The sequence below is a fragment of the Coloeus monedula genome, assembly GCF_965178545.1.
Source record: "Coloeus monedula genome assembly, chromosome: Z".
In the NCBI taxonomy this organism is placed as follows: Eukaryota; Metazoa; Chordata; class Aves; order Passeriformes; family Corvidae; genus Coloeus; species Coloeus monedula.
Window position 1 is genome coordinate 64921211 of NC_138822.1, and position 23578 is coordinate 64944788.

The window sequence follows — 23578 nt, forward strand, 5'->3', positions numbered from 1 at the left end:
GAAATTGCATTTAAAAGAGTAAGAATATAGTGTATACTAGAGTTAGCTGAAAAAATGACAGTGTAGAAGGCTTAAGTCAGAAATATGTCAGGAAAAATTAACTAAATACAAGAACAAGACTAAAATAGACAGTTACTCTTACAAAGGAGGCTTGAAAGGAGAAAAACAAAGGATTTCCATAATGCTTAGGAATCTAGAAAACACAGCAACCATGGAAATAGTTAAAATTTAGACTATGAAATCCAAAATGAAAATGAAGCTTTGATGTTCATGTATGATTATTTATTCTCTGTAAACCTTCCAAGAAAACAAAGGCTGAAAAAAGGTCTTTAAGCTTACTCTTAAAGAGCAGACAAGGAACAAATCACAAGCAATTCCTAAGAGAAAAAAGGTAAGTGATATGCAAAGGAAGATATATGCAAGGGAAGTAAACCAAGACCTTCATTGTGGTGGTGTTATCGGTTTGGTGAAGCTCCTCCTTATCAAAGCACATTTATCTTTATGCAAATGGCCAATAACTCTGTATCGCATGTGATTCCCAGAACAGTTCCCTCGCTATGACTGTGTTCATTGACAATATATGGTGTGTTGTATCCTTTAAATTTACTTTGCTTTTTAAATCTGATTAACAAACAAAGCATCCCTCTCCCTGTTGATATATAGATATATATTGATCCCTATTGATAATCATATATACATATATATCTATATTGAGAGATTATTCAAAACCACTAAGAATAAATACTATAACTCTGCAACAAACAGCTAGAATTTAAGCCCACAAGCAAGAAGATAATTTAACAGAGTCCAGAGATGCTTTTAAGAGTAACAATTACAGAACTATGTAATACATTTTTAAGGACCACAGAAAATATTCCTGCATTTTGTTTAAATCTGAAATTGCAAGTCACTAGGAATTTCTCTTAAGGCATTTCTAATAGCAGAATAATATGGAAGTGTTTATGCATATTTTTAAATATACAGATATATTTTTTATATTGCTTTTATAAATATATTCCTATATATTTATTAGTATTTAAAAGAAAAATCTACTAACAAACCACATGTATACACTGGCTTCTTTGTAAGAGTTCTTTACATTAGAAAAAAATTCTATGCAAGCACATGAATTCTTTTAAATATGAGAAATTTAGCCTGCCATGACATTTCAATAAAGTTTAGCTCTCTGGTTTTTTCAATAAATTCTTTCTATATTGTGTTAGTATTGTAATGTTCAGATTTTGTGAACAGATGGTGTTTATTTTGATAACAGTTACCAAGATGCAAAAGGAAAGCAGAAGCGTAAGTGCTGTTGTTGCAAGGTTTGGCATTAAATTTTCTTTTTTTGATCCAAAAGATGAATTTTCCAAGAACAATAGATCAACCAAACCTAAAAACAATTTAGTGTAACAGAAGTGAAGCACATAATCAGGTCTATGACTGAATAACAGATCCAAAACTTACCATTTTTTTCCTTTTATCTTGTTCTGTGGGAGGTTCCTCATCTTCTGTAACCTTGGGCTCTTCAAAATGAGACATTAACATGCAGCTAAAAATGGGAATAAGAACTGTTTTAACATATACTACCATTAAAAATAATTTTAAAGCACTTTTGAAAACACAGAACAGATAAGAGAGTTTTCTGAAAGTCAGGCAATCTAATAAAAAGTAATTTTTTTCTGAGAACAGTGAATCTGATGAAGCCTGAATGCATGTTCTCTGTCACCTCTAACCATGTAACAATCTCAGTTATCCTCCATATTGTAGCTTAAGTTGTGGGTTAAAAATGCATTTGTGCATATATAAAACAGACTACATATGGCTTTAAAGAAAATAATATAGAAAAACCTACTGTTCCTAGCAAGAATTTTCCCCCCTTTTCAAGAAAGTGCTAGACAAGCACTCTACGCTAAGTCAAAGTGGTACATATACAAAGATTGCAAATATGTCTCATGGCATTCATGTTTTTCTGTGGGATCTTTAACAAAAGGACCTGGAAACTTACAAGGACAGTGCTGTTGATTCTGCAATAAAATCTGCAAGACACTGAACAAAGGTTTTAAACTCATTTTTTGTTTTGCTTCACCCTCAGTTGGCAGGTACCCGTATGTGCAAGTAACAGCCATATTTTAACTATTATTTTTGAAGTAAGTATAAAACCAGAAAATATGAAGAAAAAGACCCAGTTTGAAAGTCAGAGGTTTTCCTGTCTGTTGAAACAGTCTGAATGGACTTTATAAAGACACTGACAAAAGCTATCCTGTAGCAAACATGCCTTTCATTCTCTTTACATGCTCTATGCTGAAAGAATTGACAAATATTCCACCACTTTATCAAATCTTTTCCTTATTTCTACCTTAAAAACCAAAAGGATTTGAAAAACACTCAGGCAATGACTACTTGCCACCATGCATCAGGTATGATTTAAGACACAAAGGACACATAATTCATATATTACAAAGCACCAAGACAGATGCAGATTATTGCTCATTTTCAGTCCTGCACATTTTTAATTGCTGCATTCCACTAGCATGTGAAATGCTCCATCAGTTAAGATGAATAACCCATTTTGAAGTTACTTAAATGAAAAAACGGTTGTGATTTTTTTACGTGGTATTACATGATTTTACATGAAAATATTCAGACTTACTCTGTTTACATAGTTAGTTTACCATTAACATGTGTTTAGAACTGCATGAAACACTTGCCAAACAGCATGGCAAGCAGGGTCAAATGCTAACACAGAAGCCATTTCTATTAAAGGGATTAGTTATTTCAAAATAATACAGCTAATTGCGTATCTCCTCTGCTCAGAAATGGCTGCTTACATCTCAGTTTATTAAAGGAAAAGGAGACAAAAATGTCAACTATCAAAACATACAAGATCAACTTAACTTTTTCAGACCTTCATAAATTTTAGGTACCATAAAATTCAAAACACAAGGAGAGGAGAGAATAAAAGAAGAGATGATGATAAAATTCGGAAAAATCTGGGTATTGGTGAGACAAGACCAGAGCAATGGAATGCTCCCCTTTCCAAAATATATGAGGTTTGTAAAGCTCTCTTGTAATTATCCCTACAATGAGAAACATGAACACTAGGAAACCTGAGTGTAACCCCTTTGTATTGTAAGATGGTATAAACATTTCCATAACCTGATTAAAATCCAATCGAAATCTAAAAAATGACAAGACTTTTACCTCTTCCAAAATCTCACTGCTTTAACTACAACAGTTTCTTTAAAATCCCAGTTTAAATGTAGTCATTTAAAGTGGTTAAGCCACTTAAGCCATTGCTGTTGTTTATGATTTTCCCTGTACATGTTTACCCTCTCTTCATCCTTCAGTGGCTGAAGTTCTGTATTGCTTCAGCCTTGATCTTCCTGTGTTAAACACACACATCATTAGATTTCCTGCATTACAATAATTAGCTAATATGATAATCAGTGGACTACACATTATCTTTTTTCTGAACCAGTTTGGATTTAAGCCATTCTTCTTCAGTCTGGAGAGCCACAACAATGCACATGATTTCAGATGACTGCTCTCACTTTACTTCCAAATGATGTCAAAATATATTACACAAGTGTCAGACTCTTTCAAACAGCTCTTTCAGTACCTGTCAACATAAGTATGTCCTTGGTTCAGTGTGGCTATAGTTTATGAAGTAAAAACAATGCCCAGAGTTCGGAAAAGTAGTGACAAGTTCTACAAGCCTTCAGGCTTAAAATATGAAATAAACTAAGATGAAGTTTATTTATTTCTCAGTGAGAACTCTTTTCAACAAGTGCTGGCAAAGCAACATGTTTAGAAATAAAAGGGACTCTGTAACATTGTCTCCAATGGTAAACAAAACACCGTGCCAGACATTTTGCATATTCCCAGACTTTGGAGTTACATCTTCTTTACTGAGAGTAAAGAGTTTGGTGGGAAGTACTTTGGCAAGCAGTTCTTAGGCACAGTTCAGGCTCAGCGTGAGCGTGGACTGTTCTCAACACACAGTTGTGTGCGTACCACCTGTTCAAAGTGGAGAAGAACTTAATACATTGCATTCTGGCTGTTCTGTGCCACCTGGTTTCAGTGGCAGCAAACATCCCCTTAAGCAGTTAATTAACTAGTTCAGATACAGTCTGTTCCTTCAGCATGTAATGATCAGAAAGAAAATGCTTGATTCTTAGCATCAGAGCATCCATAAATTCTGTTATTAGCATATACTGTCTGTAAGAATATCCTGCAGGGCATCTGTTTTTAATGTTTTACAACTATCCATTCTAAAAGTGTATAATCATTATAGAGATAAAAATGGCATTAAGATCTCTGTCCAAAAAATATCTTACTATTCATTAGGTTGGGTTTTTTTTCCAGCTTTGATGGACTACCACCAGTAACCAGAGAACCTTCAGGAGATGAATGAGTGTGGTGCTGGGAGGCATAGCACTGTGGACACCCCCAACACCTTCCTGCCACAAGCAAGCTCTTGCTCCTAGCTCAGGAAACTGTCTTTTGAGATATATATCCTGTAGCAGCACATGTGTTACATGGAACAACTGGAGAACTGTCCTTGTGGGATATGCTTTCAAGTTCTCCAGGACATGAAATATTGTACACTAGCTAAACTCACATAAGGTTCATGTCATACTCAAAGAAACTCTGAGCTACCTCTGAGCTAGGGTGGTCCCTATCAACACACAAGCTTGTTGTATTGAAATTTTATCAAGTAAGCAAAAAGCAGATCTAAGCATATGAATGTTTTAAGACATCATTTAGTAGATAACTTAATGAACAATATAAAACTATACTGTCATTTTAAGCACTCTTTCCCCATTGCAGTTGTTCTCTTTTAAGACCAAAAGTTTCCTGTCTTCCTAAAATACGCACTCTTGAGGAAACAGAACTCTAACAAACATGTTTTAATTGCCTACAGATTTTTCAAATCAATATACTTCATATAAAACAGTATTGCTACTGTTAAACCCAACAAAATTAGATGTTCCGCTTACTCTTTGTATGTTCCTGTTTCAGAATCTTCAGTCATAACATCATGCAGTCCTTCGACTGAAATGTTGATGATACCACAAAATTTATCTTGGATAACACTGTAAAAGAACAAAATTTATTTTGGATAACATTGGGAAAGAACAGGAAAGTGACTTAGCTAAAGGAACTGCACAGGAAATTTGCTCAGCTGTAGAGTACATTTACTGAGAGGTATTTTCCTTGCTTACTGCTTATCTGAGCATGCTATCAAGCAACTAATTCAGTATTTTTCTTTAATTACAAAAAGGCTTCCAAATACACAAGAAACATTATTCTTAAATATAATAAAACGTAATGTGCCACTGAAAACCTAGAAGTAACTGCAAATAGAATAGAAGAAAATAAACATTAGCACAGGAGTCAAGAACTGAGTGGGAAGGGCATGCTCCTGCCAGCAGGGAAGAGAGTAGTAGCTTTTAATCCCAACACATTTACACATTTTCTACCGTCACTATTCAATGCATAAACCTACACAACCCCTGAGCAATGGCTGCTTGTAAAGAAGATACACTCCCCTATTTATCAGTATTTCTTCACCCTCTTAGGCAGCCAACTCCTCAGAGAGGGTGGAAAAACCCTGCACACCCCCAGTTCTACAGGAATGTCACTTTCCTGACTGTACAGAGCAAGATCGGACAGGATTTATCTGTTTAAACACAGGTACCTCCTGCCATTTGACACACAAGGCTATTTAACACTAATGCAAAGGGCTGATACATATCACTTGGGACTTAAAAGGCATGAGCACCTTTACTCAGCATGACCTGAAGGCCTATATACGTCCACAATGCCCAAAATTGCACTAAACATATTTACATTTGCCCCTGCCTCAAGAAAGGATGTGCCTGTAGGGTAAGGATATAGAAACATGATCTCCCCATGATGGATAAAGTTGGTGCCACCAGGTGCTAGTTAATGGAAAGCAGCCAACTGCTGCTTCTGCTCCATTTCCTGCCGCTGTGGAGTTAATGCCAGAGACATGCTATTGTGGAACCTTGGTTCTTGGACTCCTACTCTGTGAACTGCAAAAGGGTGAAGACAAACTGCAAGTGAAAAGATGTTCATCTCAGGAATACCTCTAGCTACATGCAGCAAAGAAAGAGAAAGGACCTAACCGGTGATGGTAAACTACAACTCTTTTCCTGGGACTGCCATTGACTGAAGCACCTTACTGCTCCATTTGGATTTCAGGCTTAATTCTCCCAAAAAGATGCTGCTGCTCCCTACGAGGCAGATGCAGAAGCAGACACATTCCATTTATTTACAGGCACTGAATACAAAGTTCATATATTGTAGTTTGATTGTAACTGATCATTGTTTTAACACTGACACATCTATTTCTTAATATTCTTCCATTTCCTTTTCTTATTTGGGATGAAAACTGAAGACATGCATAAACTGTAGCTTCTTATACAATAGCAACTGCTTTTGAAAAATTTCTTGTCAGACACACAACAGAATTTTACACATATGACAAACAGTTATATAGCAATAGATGCCTTGGAAAAAGTGCTTATGAAGTTAGAATACAAAGCATAGAAAATATTTCTTTATATTTGTTTTGATAAAATTGTAATTTCACTCATGATCATTTGTTTCAAAGGGATTCGTTTTTTCTGCTTTTTAAATTCAGCTACTGTTGTATGCCAGGATCTGAAGTGTATTTTGTATCATCAGTCTTGCAACTCCTGATTTCCACAACATGAAAACTGACATAATTTTTACTGCCTGATTGTCAGCTATGTATTTTAAAAGACACTCCTTTGCCAATCACATTCAGAAGAGCAAAGTATAACATGTTGTGAGACTGAATCCCTGTGAGGTTCTGCAGACAGCAAGCAAACAACCTACTGACTTCACAGCACAGCTGAGAAAGCGAACAGTACCTCAGCCACCTGCACAATGAGCCCTCCAAGACACAGCAGGTTTCTTCACCAAGTCAGAGGTCCTGCCTAGCACACCTCCCATTAAGACTCTTTTGCCTCATCCTCCTCTTTGAAACACATCTCTAGGAAAATGCCATTAACACGGTTAGTATTTTCCAACATGAGTAAGGTTAATATTTTCCAACAAGCTGCCCTCAGATTCACGTCAATAGTAGACAAGAGCCATTCAACTGAGAACAAATGTGAACATTTTGCACCCTGGAAAAGTAAACTATGCCCCCCCATTCATTCGCACTACTTAATTCGCACTCTAATAATAGAGGTTGCTGTCCATTACCTGTATTATTTCTTCCAAGTTTCATGAATCCCAGAATGGTTTGGGTTGAAAGGAACCTCAAAGGTCACATAGTTCCAACCCTCCTGCCATAGGTCCAGGCTGCTCAAAGCTTCAACCTGGCCTTGAACACTTCCAGGGATGGAGCATCCACAGCTTCTCTGGGCAACCTGTTCCAGTGCCTCAGCACCCTCACAGTAAAGAATTTCTTCCTGACATCTAATCAAAACCTACTCTAAGTTTAAAGCCATTCCCCCTTATACTATCACTACAGTTCCTGATGGAATAGTCCCTCTCTGGCTTTCCTGTAGGCCCCTTCAGATACTGGAAGGCTGTTGTGAGATCTGCACACAATCTTCTCCTCTCCAGGCTGAACAGCCACAACTTTCTCAGCCTGTCTTCATAGCAGAGGTGCTCCACTCCGCTTATCAACCTTGTGGCCTCAGGACTCGCTCTGGAAGTATCCTGTCCTTCTTATATTGAGGGCCCCAGAGCTGGATGCAGCACTCCAGGTGGGGTCTTGTCAGAGCAGAGCAGAGGGGCAAAAACATTTTTCTTGGTAATTCCTCAAAAGCACATAGGGAAATCATTAATTTCTTGGAAAGGATATTCTTACTTTATGATATAAATGAGAAATAGTATTTCACTTCTTTCTTTAGTGGAAGATTCATGACAGTTTTTCTTTTTTTTAAGGAAAACAAAGTATGTAGAACACCTTTCAAACTGCTTGCCTGCAGCTTTCAGTAAACGTAATACCTTTTCTTTTCTCCCCTTTCTTTTTTCCCCCTTGCAGGAACCCAGAGTGCAGAGAATATTTCTCTGCCTGTTTTGAAGGGTTTTATGCCCCTGAACAACACTGTTTTTGACCATCGTCCTTGGAAAAAACTGCCTACTCTTACAGAAGAATTAGAAACTACACTAGTGTAAATTAGGTGATAGGCTACTATGTAAGACTGTCACAGGGTGAAAAATTTAGAGGTTTTGGGTTTGTTAATGTCGTAAATAAATAAAAGCAAAAACCATCAAAATGAAGGATTGTTGTTGTTCTCCAAACCTCCTTCTTCTTCTTCTTCATCTACTCCATATTCTAAAGTAAAAGTAGTTTGAGATGATTGGACAAAGAATTCCACAGTTCCTGGCTGTGTTACTAAATAATTGGTAGAGAAGCAAAAATAATGTACGTTTTTAGTAACCATTGGTTGATTCACCTTTAAAAAGGCCGTTTAATCTTGATAATTTGGCTTTTCTCCGGTATGCTCTGCTTTGTGCTATGTCTGGATCATGCTAGAGACTGTTTCTCTGGTAAGATTTAATAAACAACTATCAAGAAGCAGCGAAGGTTGAGAGTCCCATTTGTCTCTCGAACCCCTGGCAAGGATTTTAAAAGATCTCTCCCATCAGGAAAGGCATAATTATGGCATGGTCAGTGTCACCCCTTTAAATGGGACACACAGTTTCTTTCTACCAAAAACCCACTGAAATATTTACCAAGCATGGAGCTATTAAACAGTGCAACTATTTCTAGAAAAGAAGACACATGCATGTGAAAAATAAAGATACCATAGACTCATGCTTTAAAAAATGAAATCTCAATTAAAGTTCAGTGGCAATATAAAATACATCAGGCCTTATTTTCATAGATGAGAAAGCAAGTCATGCCACTCAATGTAATACCTTTTCAAAGAGACTAAAATTAGCCTGCTTATTTCAAGAAATAATTAAGAAGTCATATGAGCAGATTCAAAGAAGACAAACACTGTATTCAGATGAATTTTCAAACAGTTAATATGTTTCATACTAAAATCTTAAACCTGGAGGAAGGCAGCATTTAAGCAGTTCCCCTCTTGAATTGCATATAATCCAGATTAGCAATGAGACAAACAAAAGCATCAGGCTATAACTGGTTTTATAACTATGCAGTTTTCCTAAATTACTGGGACAAAGCCTCATTTGGTATGCAGCAAAAATAAAAGACCCACAATTAGGACCTAAAACACTCCATAACCCAGTTTCAAAGATACAATGACTATATTTTCTTTTTATTACAGAAAGGATATTTTATGCTGCCTGTTAATAAAATTCACCTTACCAGTAACAAAAACAAAATTTAGCATTCAGTGCAGCTTCCATATGAATAAACTCAAACCTTCTATTTCAAACTTTGCATACTTTTTAGATAAAAGAATAAAAGCTTTGCGTAGGACAACACAGACCACATCTGTTCTGAAAAAAAAGGCAGGATTTTTTTTTCATTCTGTCTATAATTTCTAATGCACTCAGCTACATATACAACTTTTTTATTATCCTGAGGTTTTATGTGAAAATTCAAAATTTTACTTCAATTATATAGCTAACTACTGTAGATAAAGCTCTATCACCATGTTAAAACATGTCTTGACAAATTTTTAGTGGTGCCTAAATAAAATGGACCCCCTATCTGCTTTGCACATCCCTCAGAGAGGGAGAAAAAATACTTTTTTAGAGATTAAAAGAAAGAGAAAATGTTTTCTGCTTTTCTACATTCACCAGGATGAAGCAACAAACACCAAGAAGAGTTTCATTTCATATCTTTACTAGTGTACATATTGAGAAAGCTTAATTAATTCTTTATTCTTATCTCAGCCAAGGAAAGAGGTGGAGTGGGACAAATAGAGATTACTTTGCACATACTGTAAGTGACGTAAATGATTATTACACCAACACCCCTTAGGAGCTGCACAGTACTAAGGACCTCCTATAGCAGTAAAGCAGCAGCTAAGACAATCTTTCAAGGGGAGTCCTATGACTGACCATAAACCTGATCTTCATGAAGCACCACTTTGCTTCATGAGGGCAGACTCAACTAAGTCTTCTAATGTATTCCCTAATGATTTTAATAGACATATGAACCACACATATACATGAAAGGGTCAGTTTCCTGGAGTGAATATTTCAATACAAAAGATACTGACTGCTAAAAAAAAAGGCATTTCCCTCACAACTGCATAATAAATCTCTCAGTTCCTTTTTAGTCTGATCCTTGTGTTGGCAAGCTGGATATTAGAGAATGTCTCCACTCCAAAGGACGGCTTTCAACTGCTCCAACTCAGCTTGCACAAACAGCTACAACACCAGTTTCCTTTCATGCTCCATCTACAGATGGTGAGACTCATACTTGGCAAACAACTCCACAACAGCTTGTCAGTGAAAAAGATGCACCTTCTGAGAGAACCTCTCATGCCTTTCTGTAGGAAACCAGAGCCTAAAATAACAGCTGCTCCCAGCCACATTTCTTTGAAAATTAAGTTTATTCAGTTTCAACCTTTGTGCACACCCAAAACTCCTCTGTAAGAAAGGCACAGCAGCATTTTTAGCAAGAAATCTTAACTAGTTTTTATTTCATTTGAAGTCCATTATTTCTGAAGGTGCCCATGTAAAATTAAAAATTTAGAAATATAGCACATAAAATTGCTGAACCTACTACTGTGCAACCATTGATTGTGCAGCTGTTACTAAACGAAAACAAAATTAACATTTATCACAAGGAATTATGTAGGACAGACATAAAGTAACAAAAATGGGTTAAAGAGGAAGAGACTGCAGTGGATTAGCCTCTGGAAAAAAGTGCATAAATTACATCCAGTGTTTTCCCTTCTTAAAAGCATTTCCCCATTATATTTAACATCTGATCTTAAGTTAGAAAATTATTTTAAAAAATAGTGTCTACTCAAGTAGTACAAAACAGTTTAAGCTTTTGTCCAAAGTGTTCCCTAGAAGTATTTGATCTATTATACAGTAAATTACAGTTAAATACAGTATTATTGCATTACATTACTAACAAACAACAGTGAAGGCACACTTGCACATTCATACACCCATTCAGAGCAGTCAAGATTTATGCATGTCCTGGTAGCAGATAATAAATTTTCCCTTCTGGGAAAGAACTGCAGATGGACAAACAGGATGACTGGGAGCTGCACAGCGTGGATACGCACGAGTTACACGAGCAGGAAAGAGAGGGGATAGAATAAGAATGCTAAGGGCAGTTCTGGCTCAGCTGGAGAACACCACAGGGTCCAGGCTGAAGCCTGGAACAGCAACATTCTTCTACACAACTTAAATCAACACCATGGAGGAAAGTCTGTCAAAGCATTGTTCCCCATTTTTTCTTGAAGAAAATGGTCCAACTATAAACCGTGTAACTTATAAGCAACACGGCTGAAATCTTAGGGCACACACCTGGAGAAGATAAACAGTATCTACAAAACTAAGTCCCATTAGTTGAAAATTTTACAATATTGGACTATTTGGAACATAGTTTTATGACTTTTAATTCCTGAATAAAGTTTGAATTACTGAAGTAACAACCAGGAAAAAAACAATCGCAGAAATTCGGGTTGAAAATAAAGCTACGACATACTAGACATAACCTGACAATAATGGAACACCAATATTTGAAACAGAAGTAAAAAGTTAAATGCAAACTATATAAGAAAATATCTGTATTTGAAGATGAAGCCTTCACTAAGAACACATACCTTGACCTAACACTTCCAAATATAAACGAAATATGTAAATGTTTTCAGCCATTAATTTAGCATTATGTATTTACAGTGTAGTGTATTTCTTCAATTTGTACCTCTTATCTAGCTAAAACGTCCCTCAAAATATTACTACGTAGATGCCAAAGTATCTTTTATTGACAATAATTAACCCGTGTCTAAGGTAATTATGTCTAATTACCTTAGACATAACAAATTTGGTCATTAAACTTTGGTAAATTTCAACAGAAATTTAGTTTTTCTTAACTCCAGTTTGGGGTATTTCATAAAATGATACAGATACACACTAATAAAAAAGTCACTTTAATATATTCATTACACATGCTGAACAAACAACTTCGTATATTAAAATATGCTATAGGTATTAATAGAATTTGTATAGTTTTAAATTTTTCTCTTACTCAAGAGTTTGAACATGCTAGCTGTAAATGTACTTTTTTCTACTGCGTTTTATTTAATAGAGGAAGAGTACAAACTCTATTACAATAAACACATGAAGCACTGTTTTCTCATTCTCCAAGATTTCTTGGCTTTGTGATCCTACTAAGAACTGATGTCTTGCTTGCTTCACAATAGCTATGGAATTTCTATAAGAATTTACATCATTATTAAGCAAAATAAATTACAGGGTACTTTATACTGCATGTATACTTGAGCCATAGGTGAAAGATTCCTACAAATAGGGACTGAGGTTAATAAACTTATCCATGTCAGATTTAAATGACATATAATGAAATAATCCATAAAGTTGAAAACATTCAGGAAGCAAATGATGATGCAGAACCCAATTGTGCCATTTCCCACAGTTCTATCAAGCAGTTGATTTTAATCAGTGGAAGTATTTTTACAAAATTGAGTTCTTGATTTCTTGACCTTTCATATGACAGTTAACACCAAATCAAATGAGTTAAATTACAATGATGAATGTTCAAACAAGATGACCTGTGCCTGACTTTCTGATGCTGTTCGCTTGAGCAGCCTTATTTGATCCAGTTCTGAATGTCCCACTGATTTCTGAGTTAGGGACTGCACTGAGTCAGTTATGTTGTATCTGCCAGGCTGATAAAAGCCATAATATTCTATACTCTTTTCCCCTGAGTTTTCCAGCACCTTTAGTTTCTGCCTAAACTGAATAATTTTACAGGTTAAGAACAGGATAACAGCACAAGCCAGAATGAAAAAGGCTAGTAAAATGTCAAAAGCTTGATTCAGCTTTTCAACCTGTTGTGTACAAATCAGGGTTGTTTTTAATGATACAGGAGCAGCATCTGTTGTAAATAACTGTTCTCCTTCTACAGTTCTATTAGAAGGTATAATTTCTGCTGGTATTTGCACTGGTAATGTTGATAATACTGTAGTTGCCTGTGATGGAATTTCAACAGCATATTCCTCATAGGGCAGTGGGGTAGAAGATGTAGATGCAGTTCTTTCCCAGAAAGTAACATATTTAGTTTCTGCACTGACAAACTGTTCCAGTGTGTTGTGCCTGTTGCCTTTATGCCAGGCCATCATCACAGCGGTAGTGCTGTGACGCACCCCGAAGGATCCCAGACTCGGGGTAGAGCCCAAGCCGGCTGTGGGGCCAACGCAGTTTGAAAACCGAGCCCACTTCATATAATGCAAAGGTCTCCCACGCATACTCTGCGGATTCTGACAGTGGATTTTTGCAGAAACAAGAGATGATGCTAGCCAATTAAGTAACCCAAGCATTTTGCAGCTGCAGTTCCAAGGATTAGAACTTACCTGTAGATGAGTTAAAGATACTAAGGGCTTGAGCACTTCAGGTTGTAACTCTGTGATATTATTAAATGCTAAACTGAGTACTTTAAGTGACTGCCCCATTTTTTTAAAGGTACCATTGCTAATAGTGGCTATTTTATTTCTGTCTAGCTGTAGATACATTAAATTGTTCAATAAAGTAAAAGTGCTGGAATTTATATTTTCTAAATCATTATAACTTAAGATTAGCTGGCTAAGGTTGTTTAATCCAAAAAATCCATTTACAGCAATACATTTTAGCTTGACATTTTTCAAAGACAGATATCTAAGCTTGTTAAGTCCCTTAAATGCAAAAGGCTGAATTGATCCAATGGGATTGTGAGACAAAGAAAGTCTTTCAAGATTTTTGAGCCTTCCAATAGCATTTGATGGCACAAGTGTTAAGTTGTTACCTTCAAGAAACAAATATGCAAGATTTTCAAGATGATGAAATGCTGAATCTGATATCCATGAAATCTTATTATGGGCTAGGTTTAGTGTTTGGAGTCTTATCATTCCCAAGAAAGTCCCACTTCCAAGGACACTGAGACGATTTCTTTGAAGTGTTAAATACCTAACAGAAAGGAGATCACTAAATAATCCTCTGGGAAGAAAAGCTATTTGATTATTCTGAAGGTATAAACAATGAAGATTGGAAAGGCCTTCAAAGATTCCTGGATCCAGGTGTTTAATATTATTGTTATTTAGATGCAAGTAGCACAGTTTGGGGACTTCCATAAAAGCTTTTGGGTGTACATACAAAATACTGGAGTTATCCATGTAGAGTGCAGCAAGCTTCTGAAGGCCTCTTAGTCCATTTGGAGTGACATGTGATATATTATTTCCACTGAGATAAACAAGAATTGTTGTTTCTGGAAGGTTCCAAGGGATGCTTGAAAGCCCTGCATTACGACAGCTAACTTGTCTCCCTGTGCAGAGCTGACAAGCAGATGGACAGCCAAAAGCCTCCTTCTGAAGCAGCAACAAAAGAAAACAATTAAATATATACAGGAATGCTCCTGGGCAGGGTGGAGAACTTTGCAGAACACACATATCCCTGTCTTTGGCCTTCTTACTCATCTCTGACTTCACTATTAGAGATAAAAAGAAGTATATAAATATTATTAATTCAAATATATTCATTATATTTATTAATTACTATTAATTATTTAAATCTATGTGTACAGTTTTTAAAATATTAGCATTGCTCTCAAGATTGGTATTTTACATATTATCCTTTCATGCCAAAAAGCAGTTTAAAACTTAAACTTACTAACTGAACTACACAGAAAAAAATTTTCCAAGTAAATAGACAATTAAATAAATGTATTGCCAACATAGCCAGAAAATATTTAATTGGCTGCAGCATAAAAGCATCTAAGCTGTCAAAATAACAGCTTCTATTAAATTAAAAATACTATTTATCAACTATTTCTTATAGTTAACCATCACTAAGAAATATTTCAAAAGCATTCAGATAGAAATGCCAACTGTAAACAAGTTAGCTTTCACTGGCAGCTCACTGACAATTTGAATTTTACTTTTATAAAGCTGAGTTACGTTTAAAATAAATAAAAGCAATTCCTTACCCCAAATCTGAAGTTCATTGTTTCCGTTATTTTGTTGTTGGCAGTCCACTGGACTAAGTTATAAGCTGACTGACTACACTTATCTGTGAAACCTTTGGAAAGGCAGTATTGCTGCGTACTACAGCACTCACATTTTTGCCCCAGGGTTTGCAGCAGTTTGCTCAGGAAACTAAGAAAGAAGTGCCTAAAGTCAGGTTGCCATGGATACAGGAAACCCTGGGACAGGAAGCCATTTTATCTGTGCTTCAGAAGTATTGTTGGAAAGGAAATCTCAATGATTTGTTTCTAGAAAACCAAGAACTATCTTAGTCTGTAACTGCTAGGTTTTGTTGTTTGGTTTAACTAGGAGAGCTCGAAGGAGTTTTATCTTAGTTAGGTATAACTTTCAGAATAAAGCAAAACTATTTGTAACAGCACTATTGCATTACCTGTAACTCCCTTATCTTTCAGCTAGAATCTGAAACCCTTTATTAAGTCAGTAGCAACACGTACACTGTTCTCTGCCTACAGGGCCAAACTGCTGCCACACGCACACACATTCCAGTGGTCCAGCTAAGAGGGAAAAGAGACACTCTGGAGGGAAGAGCCCAGTGCCTCCTGTCCCCTGGCAAGGCACACCCTGCCAGCAATCCCAGAGAAACCTGTGAAATCTTAGAATATGAGACCCATATGATGTGGTACTAAACTGCTATGCACTTGTGTTATTTCCAACTTGACCCAAGCACTATGTTAAGTCTCATTAAGTCTCAAGTTAAGTTAGGCCACCCTTTTTAAAGCAAATTTATCCACAGAGGACTATGGGACGGTTTCGGATTCTGAGAGCCACACCTTCAGTGCACAGCTTTCGTTTCCTGCAGTGTCCCCTTTGCAGAAAAACGCTACACAAGCTATAAATATCCCTCTTGCCTAAGGACCGGAGATTACACCCTCAGTTTACCCATCACAGGGAAGAAACACTCGCAAAGTCCAGTCACGTCATCAAAGGAGGAAGTGGGACATTAAGCCTACAAATAGCAACGTAACTGTAATCCCATTATTTTACTTCAACGAGACCTTCTGCTCAGCAGAAGAAAGATGACAAAGCCCATCAGTAGCCATAGCCAAAAAAGAGGTACAACACAGCAGGAGAATCAGTGATCTCACAGAGGAAGCATGAGTTCACGTACGGGGTGAAATGTAACCCAAATGTTTTTGCCTATATAATCCAATCTGAAATGCAGGAAACACATGAGAAAGGGATGCAGAATAGACAAGGACATGCTTTTGTAGAAGCTTTCTTGCAAGTATCTTGTCTAAAATAAGAAATCAGCAAGTAAAATTGGTCTATGGGCCATTTCAGACAAAGCCCATATCAGTTACAACCCAGAATTAGAACTGTATTTATTTTTTTCTGAGACCAGTAGATCAATAGGAAAACTAATGTTCTTTAGACCTGAATATTTATTTTCATGCTTACATTTTTCACAGTATTTAACATAATTGTTGACATAGAGAAAAGTAAAATAAGATGTCATGTCATTTACCTAATGGGAAAACACTGTATAGTTCCCAGGAAGATTGGTGAAGTATCCTGGATGTGGGGGACAGAAGAGTAACTGAAAAGGATTATCCAGATCAAATGGAGTCAGATGAGGGGATAATCAGAGATTGACCAAAAATAGGAATTGACTTCAAACACTTATTATCTTCTACCTAAGCTTCACTACCTATAGTCTATTTATACGGATACCTATATGTGTAAAAAAACCCAAAAAAACCCCAAAAAATTATTCTTCCAAGGTGTGCTATATGAAACAACCCTTTACAGCTAAGTAAGTCAAATTAAAAAAAAAATTTAAAAGGGAAATTTTCATAGAGCTCTCTTTTTGCAAAATGTCAGAAGCACCACATTTTGAAAAACAAAAGGAATTAGTGAAGCTCTATGGTACATCAGCATGAAAATTTAGAGGAACCAGTAGAGCAGTGGCCACATAAAAGAAAGCCGATGACCAGTGAATGTCTCTGTGGTCTTGTACTGAAAGTACCTTATGAATACTGACAAAATTTTTGTTTGAACCATAGCTCCACTGTGGTTCTGAGCACATCGCTGACCCTTCTGCTGTTGAATCCCATGCCCACAATGGGGGAAAAAAATGTCCTAATCAAGATCATGGCTTCTTCCATTCTGCACTAGGAAATCTAGAGAAAGTCCTGTTTTACACTTTGTAAATACTGCACCTGAAGGCCTGAAGGTCTGACTGCAATGTAATTTAGAGATATTATTTCGTTAATACTACGTATTGTTAAAGTATCTGAAAGCAGTATCTGTTAAGAACAAGATGCAAAATTATGTGCCACATAACTGATACCATTTTGGGGAAAATCATAAAAAAGGCTGGGATACACGTATAACTTGGATCAGCATTTCTCAAACTGGCTTGTACTTAAACAATAAAATTCATTACTTTTTGAAAATTGTATGAAAAAACCCAGGAAACACAACAAGCTTAGGCAGCTCTCATTGTAGTACATTTGATTCACTGACAATTTTGTTCTGCAGTGAGAGAACTGCTAGGTTTGTACCTGAATACAGCTTCACGTGGTAACAGAGAAAAGTATTTTTGAACCCACAAGTGAATTTTATCTTAATATACTAATATTGTTGAAGTTACTAATGCTCTTGGCTTTTTAACAAAAAAAATCTAGTTCAACAGTAATTCCTTATAAATACAAGCATGAAGCTTGAGTAACAGCAATTTGTCAAATTGTGCATAAAATGATGGGTTCAAAGTAATTGAAAGAACATACAAGCACTCCACCCAAGTTATATTAAAGCCAGTATAATGAATATTAGGTAGCACGAAATAATCATCCAAATCCCACTTACGTATAGCAGAAAACATGCAAAAAGTTCAAAAACCACGTTAAAAGTCAATTTCTGAGAAGGGATTTCATGCTCATAATAACTACAAAATTATGGTAAAGCTCATGAATGAGGACAACCAATTTTTAGCACTGTAATTATTCTTTTAAGCTTGCAAGAGTGAATCTATGTATTGCCCTCCCGTTGTATATTTAGCAATTATCTCCTCTTGCAGGTCTTACTTTTATTCCCCACAGGTAGGCTATTGTACAACTTTATTTTTCAAATACCTACTTCCTTCTGCCCACACTATCTCTAGATATGAATACAAATCAAAGTAATTCAGGTACTAAACTACTGCTTGGGTAGCACAGACATCAACATTTAATTAACATCCAGTAGGCAGGTGAACTGTTGACACCTTATTAACTTATCAGATCCCAAAACACTTTTCAGTTTCTCATTATCTAGTTTATCTAAAAATTTATGATTGTTTCCAGTATTGCAGATTCCTTCTAGTATTTCATATTTCTGTTTAAGTAAGAACCCTCACTTGCTGCTTTGTCTCCTGAAAATTTCCACAGCATGAAAACTACAGAATTATTTTTCCCATTAAGGATATAAAAATAAGTTTCCAGTTTATAAATCTAATTTGACCTTGGACTCCAGTAAAATAATATGACAGAAAGCTCTCGTGAAACTAAAAGCGCACTTTGAGAAATTGTTAGAATTAATTTCTTCTCTTTATTCAGAAAACTAAGTCTTCTATGGAGCAACCACTAAGTTTGTGAACAAAACGGTAACATAAAGAAGGTTGGCCATGAATGTAACCCACAGATGTGATATGCTGACAATAACACTATAGCTTTAGCCTTTAATATTCACTGCAACATTTAGCAAATTCTGTTTGAAGTATAAAAGCATTAGTGTACTCAATATGAAAGCAATTCAAACCAACAGGTCCAAGGAACTCAAAGTAATTTCCTAAATTTCAACTCCCAGAAATTTAATCAAAACTAAACCCAATTGCAAAACCACACTCTGCCTGCTAGTTTAGGAGACAGGATGGGCATACACTTGGCATTAGCAACTGATAGCTCCAGATACTTAACAAAAAGAGAAAATTTCAACAATTCCTAACCAACTACTACAGAGACTACCCACACACAAAATACAAAAGCTGTTTCTTAAAAGTACAAGCTTTCTTTATACTTAGGCACTTTTTAATATCAAAACTTGATGCTTTGCTTTAAACCCTCACTTTCTCATTAAATTGTCTGAATATGAAACATTATTGTTTCAAGACAGTACTTATTTGCAGAAGTTCTTGTAGAGACATGGGTTGTAGTGTTTATCACTTCTGGTATCTTATCATAATAGTCTGGCACTGTTAAAGAAAGTCACTGAAAAATCTCAGCTGCTCTCTGGCAGTCTCAAATTTCACAGAGTATAGCACAGAGAGATAAGCAGAGGTACCAAAACAGCTCAGAACAAACCCAGCTGCAAAAACAGCTGTAAATCTATGCTTTGGATTGGTTTTTTTTTTTACTTTTGTTAAAATCTTGTGATTTTTACACATTTTTAGCAGTATGCTATACTTCAGTCACTACTTATTCAATATTTAATTTGCAAACATGTAAATCATACATTGCAAAGAGTTTGAAGAAAGCTAGTTAGTCTGTTATCTTTCACTGTCTTTTATACCATTAAAATGTTAAATTTTAGGGTAAATCATAATTAAAATAGTTTTAGGATAGACTTCTGAAATTTTTTATATAGGCCATAAACAAAAACCAGATAGCAGCAGCCACCAAACCCTTATGACTGCAGTTTAGTTTTTTGCAACAGTTTAGTTGCAATTAGTGACATAATTCTTTGCCATCACTTGGTACAATTTTCCGTGAAATCAAGGCTTAAGGGTCTTAGAGGAAAAGATAATATGCTCCTGACCAGACCATATTAGCAATCAAGTGTAGGGGAAAAAATGATGGACACTGTGAACAAGAAGTTTAATGAGTGCATCCTTTTGCCAGTGCCATAATGTGACACGCAATTAAAGAAGTTGGCAGTGCTCCATGTAACCTTCTGAATTATGCAGACTCTGATAGTCAGACTAAGACCAAAGCCACAATTTTCACTCTTATCATTAAAACTGCACTGATACCTATCAGGCAAGCTAAATAAATCCAAGGCCAAACAGTGATGACAACTGCAAAATCATAATTTAAAGAGCTCCTTTAAATGCTAATAGTCTATTAGAGGCGTGGGTGAGAGTACCTTTAACTAGAGGGATTAAAAAATGGAGAGGAAGATAAAATAGCTTCAGAGTATCATCCCTATAAAGAAAGGAGGATGTACAAGTAACTATGTAAGAAATTCTGACTTTATAAATGAGGACATAACTATCCTGAGGAGAACATGACATTTTATTAGGCACTTTCTTGCCATCTACTAACATTACATATAGACAACTTTTTGAGAGGAAAATTAAAATTTCTAACTAATTTTAACAAATGACAGAGGCAAAACTCTATAATAACCTAATGAAGATTTATAATTGCATACTGCAAGTACCTACACTCACAAAATGCCAGTTATCTAACTGGCAGAACTCATACTGGCTGACATATCAGACTTGATACACAATGAGAAAAAGCAGACATTCATTTACATAAAAATTAGAAACCTGGAGCACCTCTTAACCCTTTCCCCACAATACAAAAACATATTTGACTCAAAGGGGTAAAATGAAAACTGCCACTACTCATGTAGCAGAAATCAGAATGAAGAAAGATAAATTAAAATACTTTGTATTTTAGAGTCTCCTCTACTTTAGAGTGGTACCACTCTACACAGGTAGGTCCACCAAAAATGAGCCTATCCTCAAGGACCAAAATTAGTGGCCTATTTTGGAAAGGACTGACTTTGAAAAAAAGGAAACTTGGCAACCTCCCATTCAAGAGTGACAGACATAGCAGAAATAACACTCACCTGCAGAAGGGGAGTGCTTAGCTTTCAGCATGGTGTCAAATGCTACCTGAGGGTACAGTTAGGTACCACCCCAAACCAAGCTGGTCATTGACACTATAATCTTTCCAAAATCTCTTTCCGTTTCTTTATTAGAGAATAAATGTTCCTATCACTCTTTAGCATCCTTCAGTGTTGTTTGTGTTCTACTAAAGTACACACAACTGTAGGAATAAAAAAGATACCTACTTAGCCAAATAAATCATTAAAAGCTTTCAATATCACCAAAGAAGGACATTCCAAAACACTAGTACTGACATTATACTGCAGTAAGCAAGCTAATTATTTCCATATATATATATATGTAGGAGAAGGGAACATAATACAGTTTTAACCACTTTCACATCAGGAACTACAAAGGATGCTGAAAATCTCAAAATGCAGAACCCTAGATAGTGGTGGGGGCCCCACACATTTTTCACAATAAATACGAGGTAGAATGCTGCTATTGACCATATTCACTAGGCACTATTTTAGGGACCAGGGGCACATCTAATAAAACTCAATTCAGTCCTGAAGAGCACTCCTGAAGCTGAATGTTCACAAGCAAGCCATTAAAATTGTAGACAAGCTTGAGTATGACTTAACTAGACCAGGAAATCATGACATTTGTGAATTTACTCATCTATGCTGCTGTCACATTGCATGTCTAACACTCTAGCTCAGATACAATTTTCCTCCAAAAAACTTTAAGTCCTCACGTGTTTTTCTAAAAGCCATTCCTGGTAGAGCTACTGTGTTGTCTATCCACGCTTTCCTCATGTACTGAACATGGAGACACTGTACCTCCACAAGTGCATCCTTACTGCCTGAATATTACTGCACCCTACTGTTACATACAACAGAGTAAAGGCAAAGGTCTTTAACCTGTTTTTTGAAATAGTAAGATTTTTTTAAATAAATGAATGAAAACAGACATGGATGGATATGAGTGACAAACAGGCAGTAAGAATACAAAATGTGGAAAATACTGCCAATGCATATATCTGTCAAACACAAAAAAGTGCTAACATTGATTGACCACACTTGGATAGCAAATGCAGACAGTTAGGTATCATTTAATTTGGGGGAAACCCCTAAGTAATACCAGGAAATTACCATTAAGTGAAAAGGTGCTGCAACACACTAAACAGGAAAGCAGCAGTTATTGTTCTTTTTTTAATATGAATTTCTAACCACTGACACAATGTGCAGCTGTGGGAAGATAAACAGGATGCTAGATCGAAGGACACGCATACATGATTAAAATGCAGCACTACTGTTGCTACCAAAAGCATGTCATTGCATCTGTCTCCGGATGGTACTGCCTACATGAGAAAATTACAGTGTGGCTAATAATGTCACTTTATAACCTGCTTAGTCGAACTAGTCAGTCCAAGAGCCACTGTGAACAATTGCTCTGCAGTGAATCCTGTATTATCTGCTCTAAAATCCTTCACTCATGACACTGTCAAAGATGCTGTACTTGAAACAGAAAATTATTTGTGTCATACTGGTTTTAAATTAATAATGATGGAAGTTTTACCTTCCCCTAAAATGCAGAAAATTCCAAGTTCCACATATTTATAATTATAAACATGATCACTATCTAGAGAAATACCTAGTATCTATGAAGTAATACTATAGAGTTTAGATGGAGAATAAAAAAGGTCACTGTTTAATACTTCCCCTAACATTTTATCCATAAAACAACTCTGAGGGAAGAATGAAAACACATGTTACCTTCATTTTCCCTCCCACTATTTTTGTCTGCTCCCTCTCTTTCCTCTCAAAAATAAACCAGTGCTTCAGCTATAGGTTAGAGGAAGCAACTGGCAAAAGGAGGAAAATTCTCACAAAGTGCTAGACACAGCACAGATGCCTGTTTTCCTTACAGCAGAACTTTGAAAGTCTGAGCTTGCTACTGGTACCAATCTTGACCATCACAGAGCAGATAGCTGAGGGAAGAATCTCACCCTCACCTTGGCCTTCCCAAGACAGCCCATCATTCTCAGGAGACAAAATTCTGTTCTGCCTCTGCAGCTGAGAAATATTGAACTTACTTTTGATATCCAAAGCAAAACCTAATCCGGAACTTGCTTAGTGAGGCGTTCCAACAGGAATAATTACTTTAGCTCCTCTTGAAAACACTTATATGAATCAAAACATTTTGTTTAAATACTATATTATATTTAAAACATTTTTGCTTCAGCTGTGCAAATGGACTTGCACAAGAAGCCTACAGATACAGGATGCAGCAAGTATAATCCCTGTGATACAGCAAAACCAGAGTGACTCACATTGTTCTAGTAAAAGAAACAATCAATTGGCAGAATCCATTTCACACACACTGTCTGAACGTAGGTTTGGCAGTCTATCAATTGTATAAGTGAAATTTTCATAGCTTTGACATAAATATGTCCACTAAAGAGAGGCTTTTTATTTGAGAAGCAGCCTTCTTAAATGATTTGAGTAACTGAAAAATAAAGCTGTCATTTGCAGAAGGTTTTATTATATTAAGGACTGCCAGAAATAACTGGCTTTTACAGCAGGAAATCTGGAGCAGCTGAAGGTAGTCCAAAACA

At 36.1% G+C, this 23578-nt stretch overlaps 2 protein-coding genes across 2 annotated transcripts in view; both read right to left on the reverse strand.

Annotated features, from left to right (window-relative positions):
• IPO11 (importin 11) overlaps nucleotides 1-23578 on the reverse strand; it is an 82056-nt gene that overhangs the window by 3578 nt on the left and 54900 nt on the right. Inside the window, exons 30-31 of the mRNA XM_082300853.1 lie at nucleotides 5001-5096; nucleotides 1465-1549 (exon numbers count right to left, since the gene is read on the reverse strand). Of these exons, the coding sequence (XP_082156979.1) occupies nucleotides 1465-1549; nucleotides 5001-5096 (181 nt within the window). The remainder of the gene's footprint in view (nucleotides 1-1464; nucleotides 1550-5000; nucleotides 5097-23578) is intronic.
• Nucleotides 12711-15272, reverse strand: LRRC70 (leucine rich repeat containing 70; the record flags this gene model as incomplete). Its single annotated transcript, XM_082301986.1, has 2 exons — nucleotides 15146-15272; nucleotides 12711-14647 (listed from the first exon to the last, which is right to left on the reverse strand). Exon 2 carries the CDS (start codon nucleotides 14634-14636, stop codon nucleotides 12711-12713), a length of 1926 nt encoding a protein of 641 aa, XP_082158112.1. The 5' UTR covers nucleotides 14637-14647; nucleotides 15146-15272.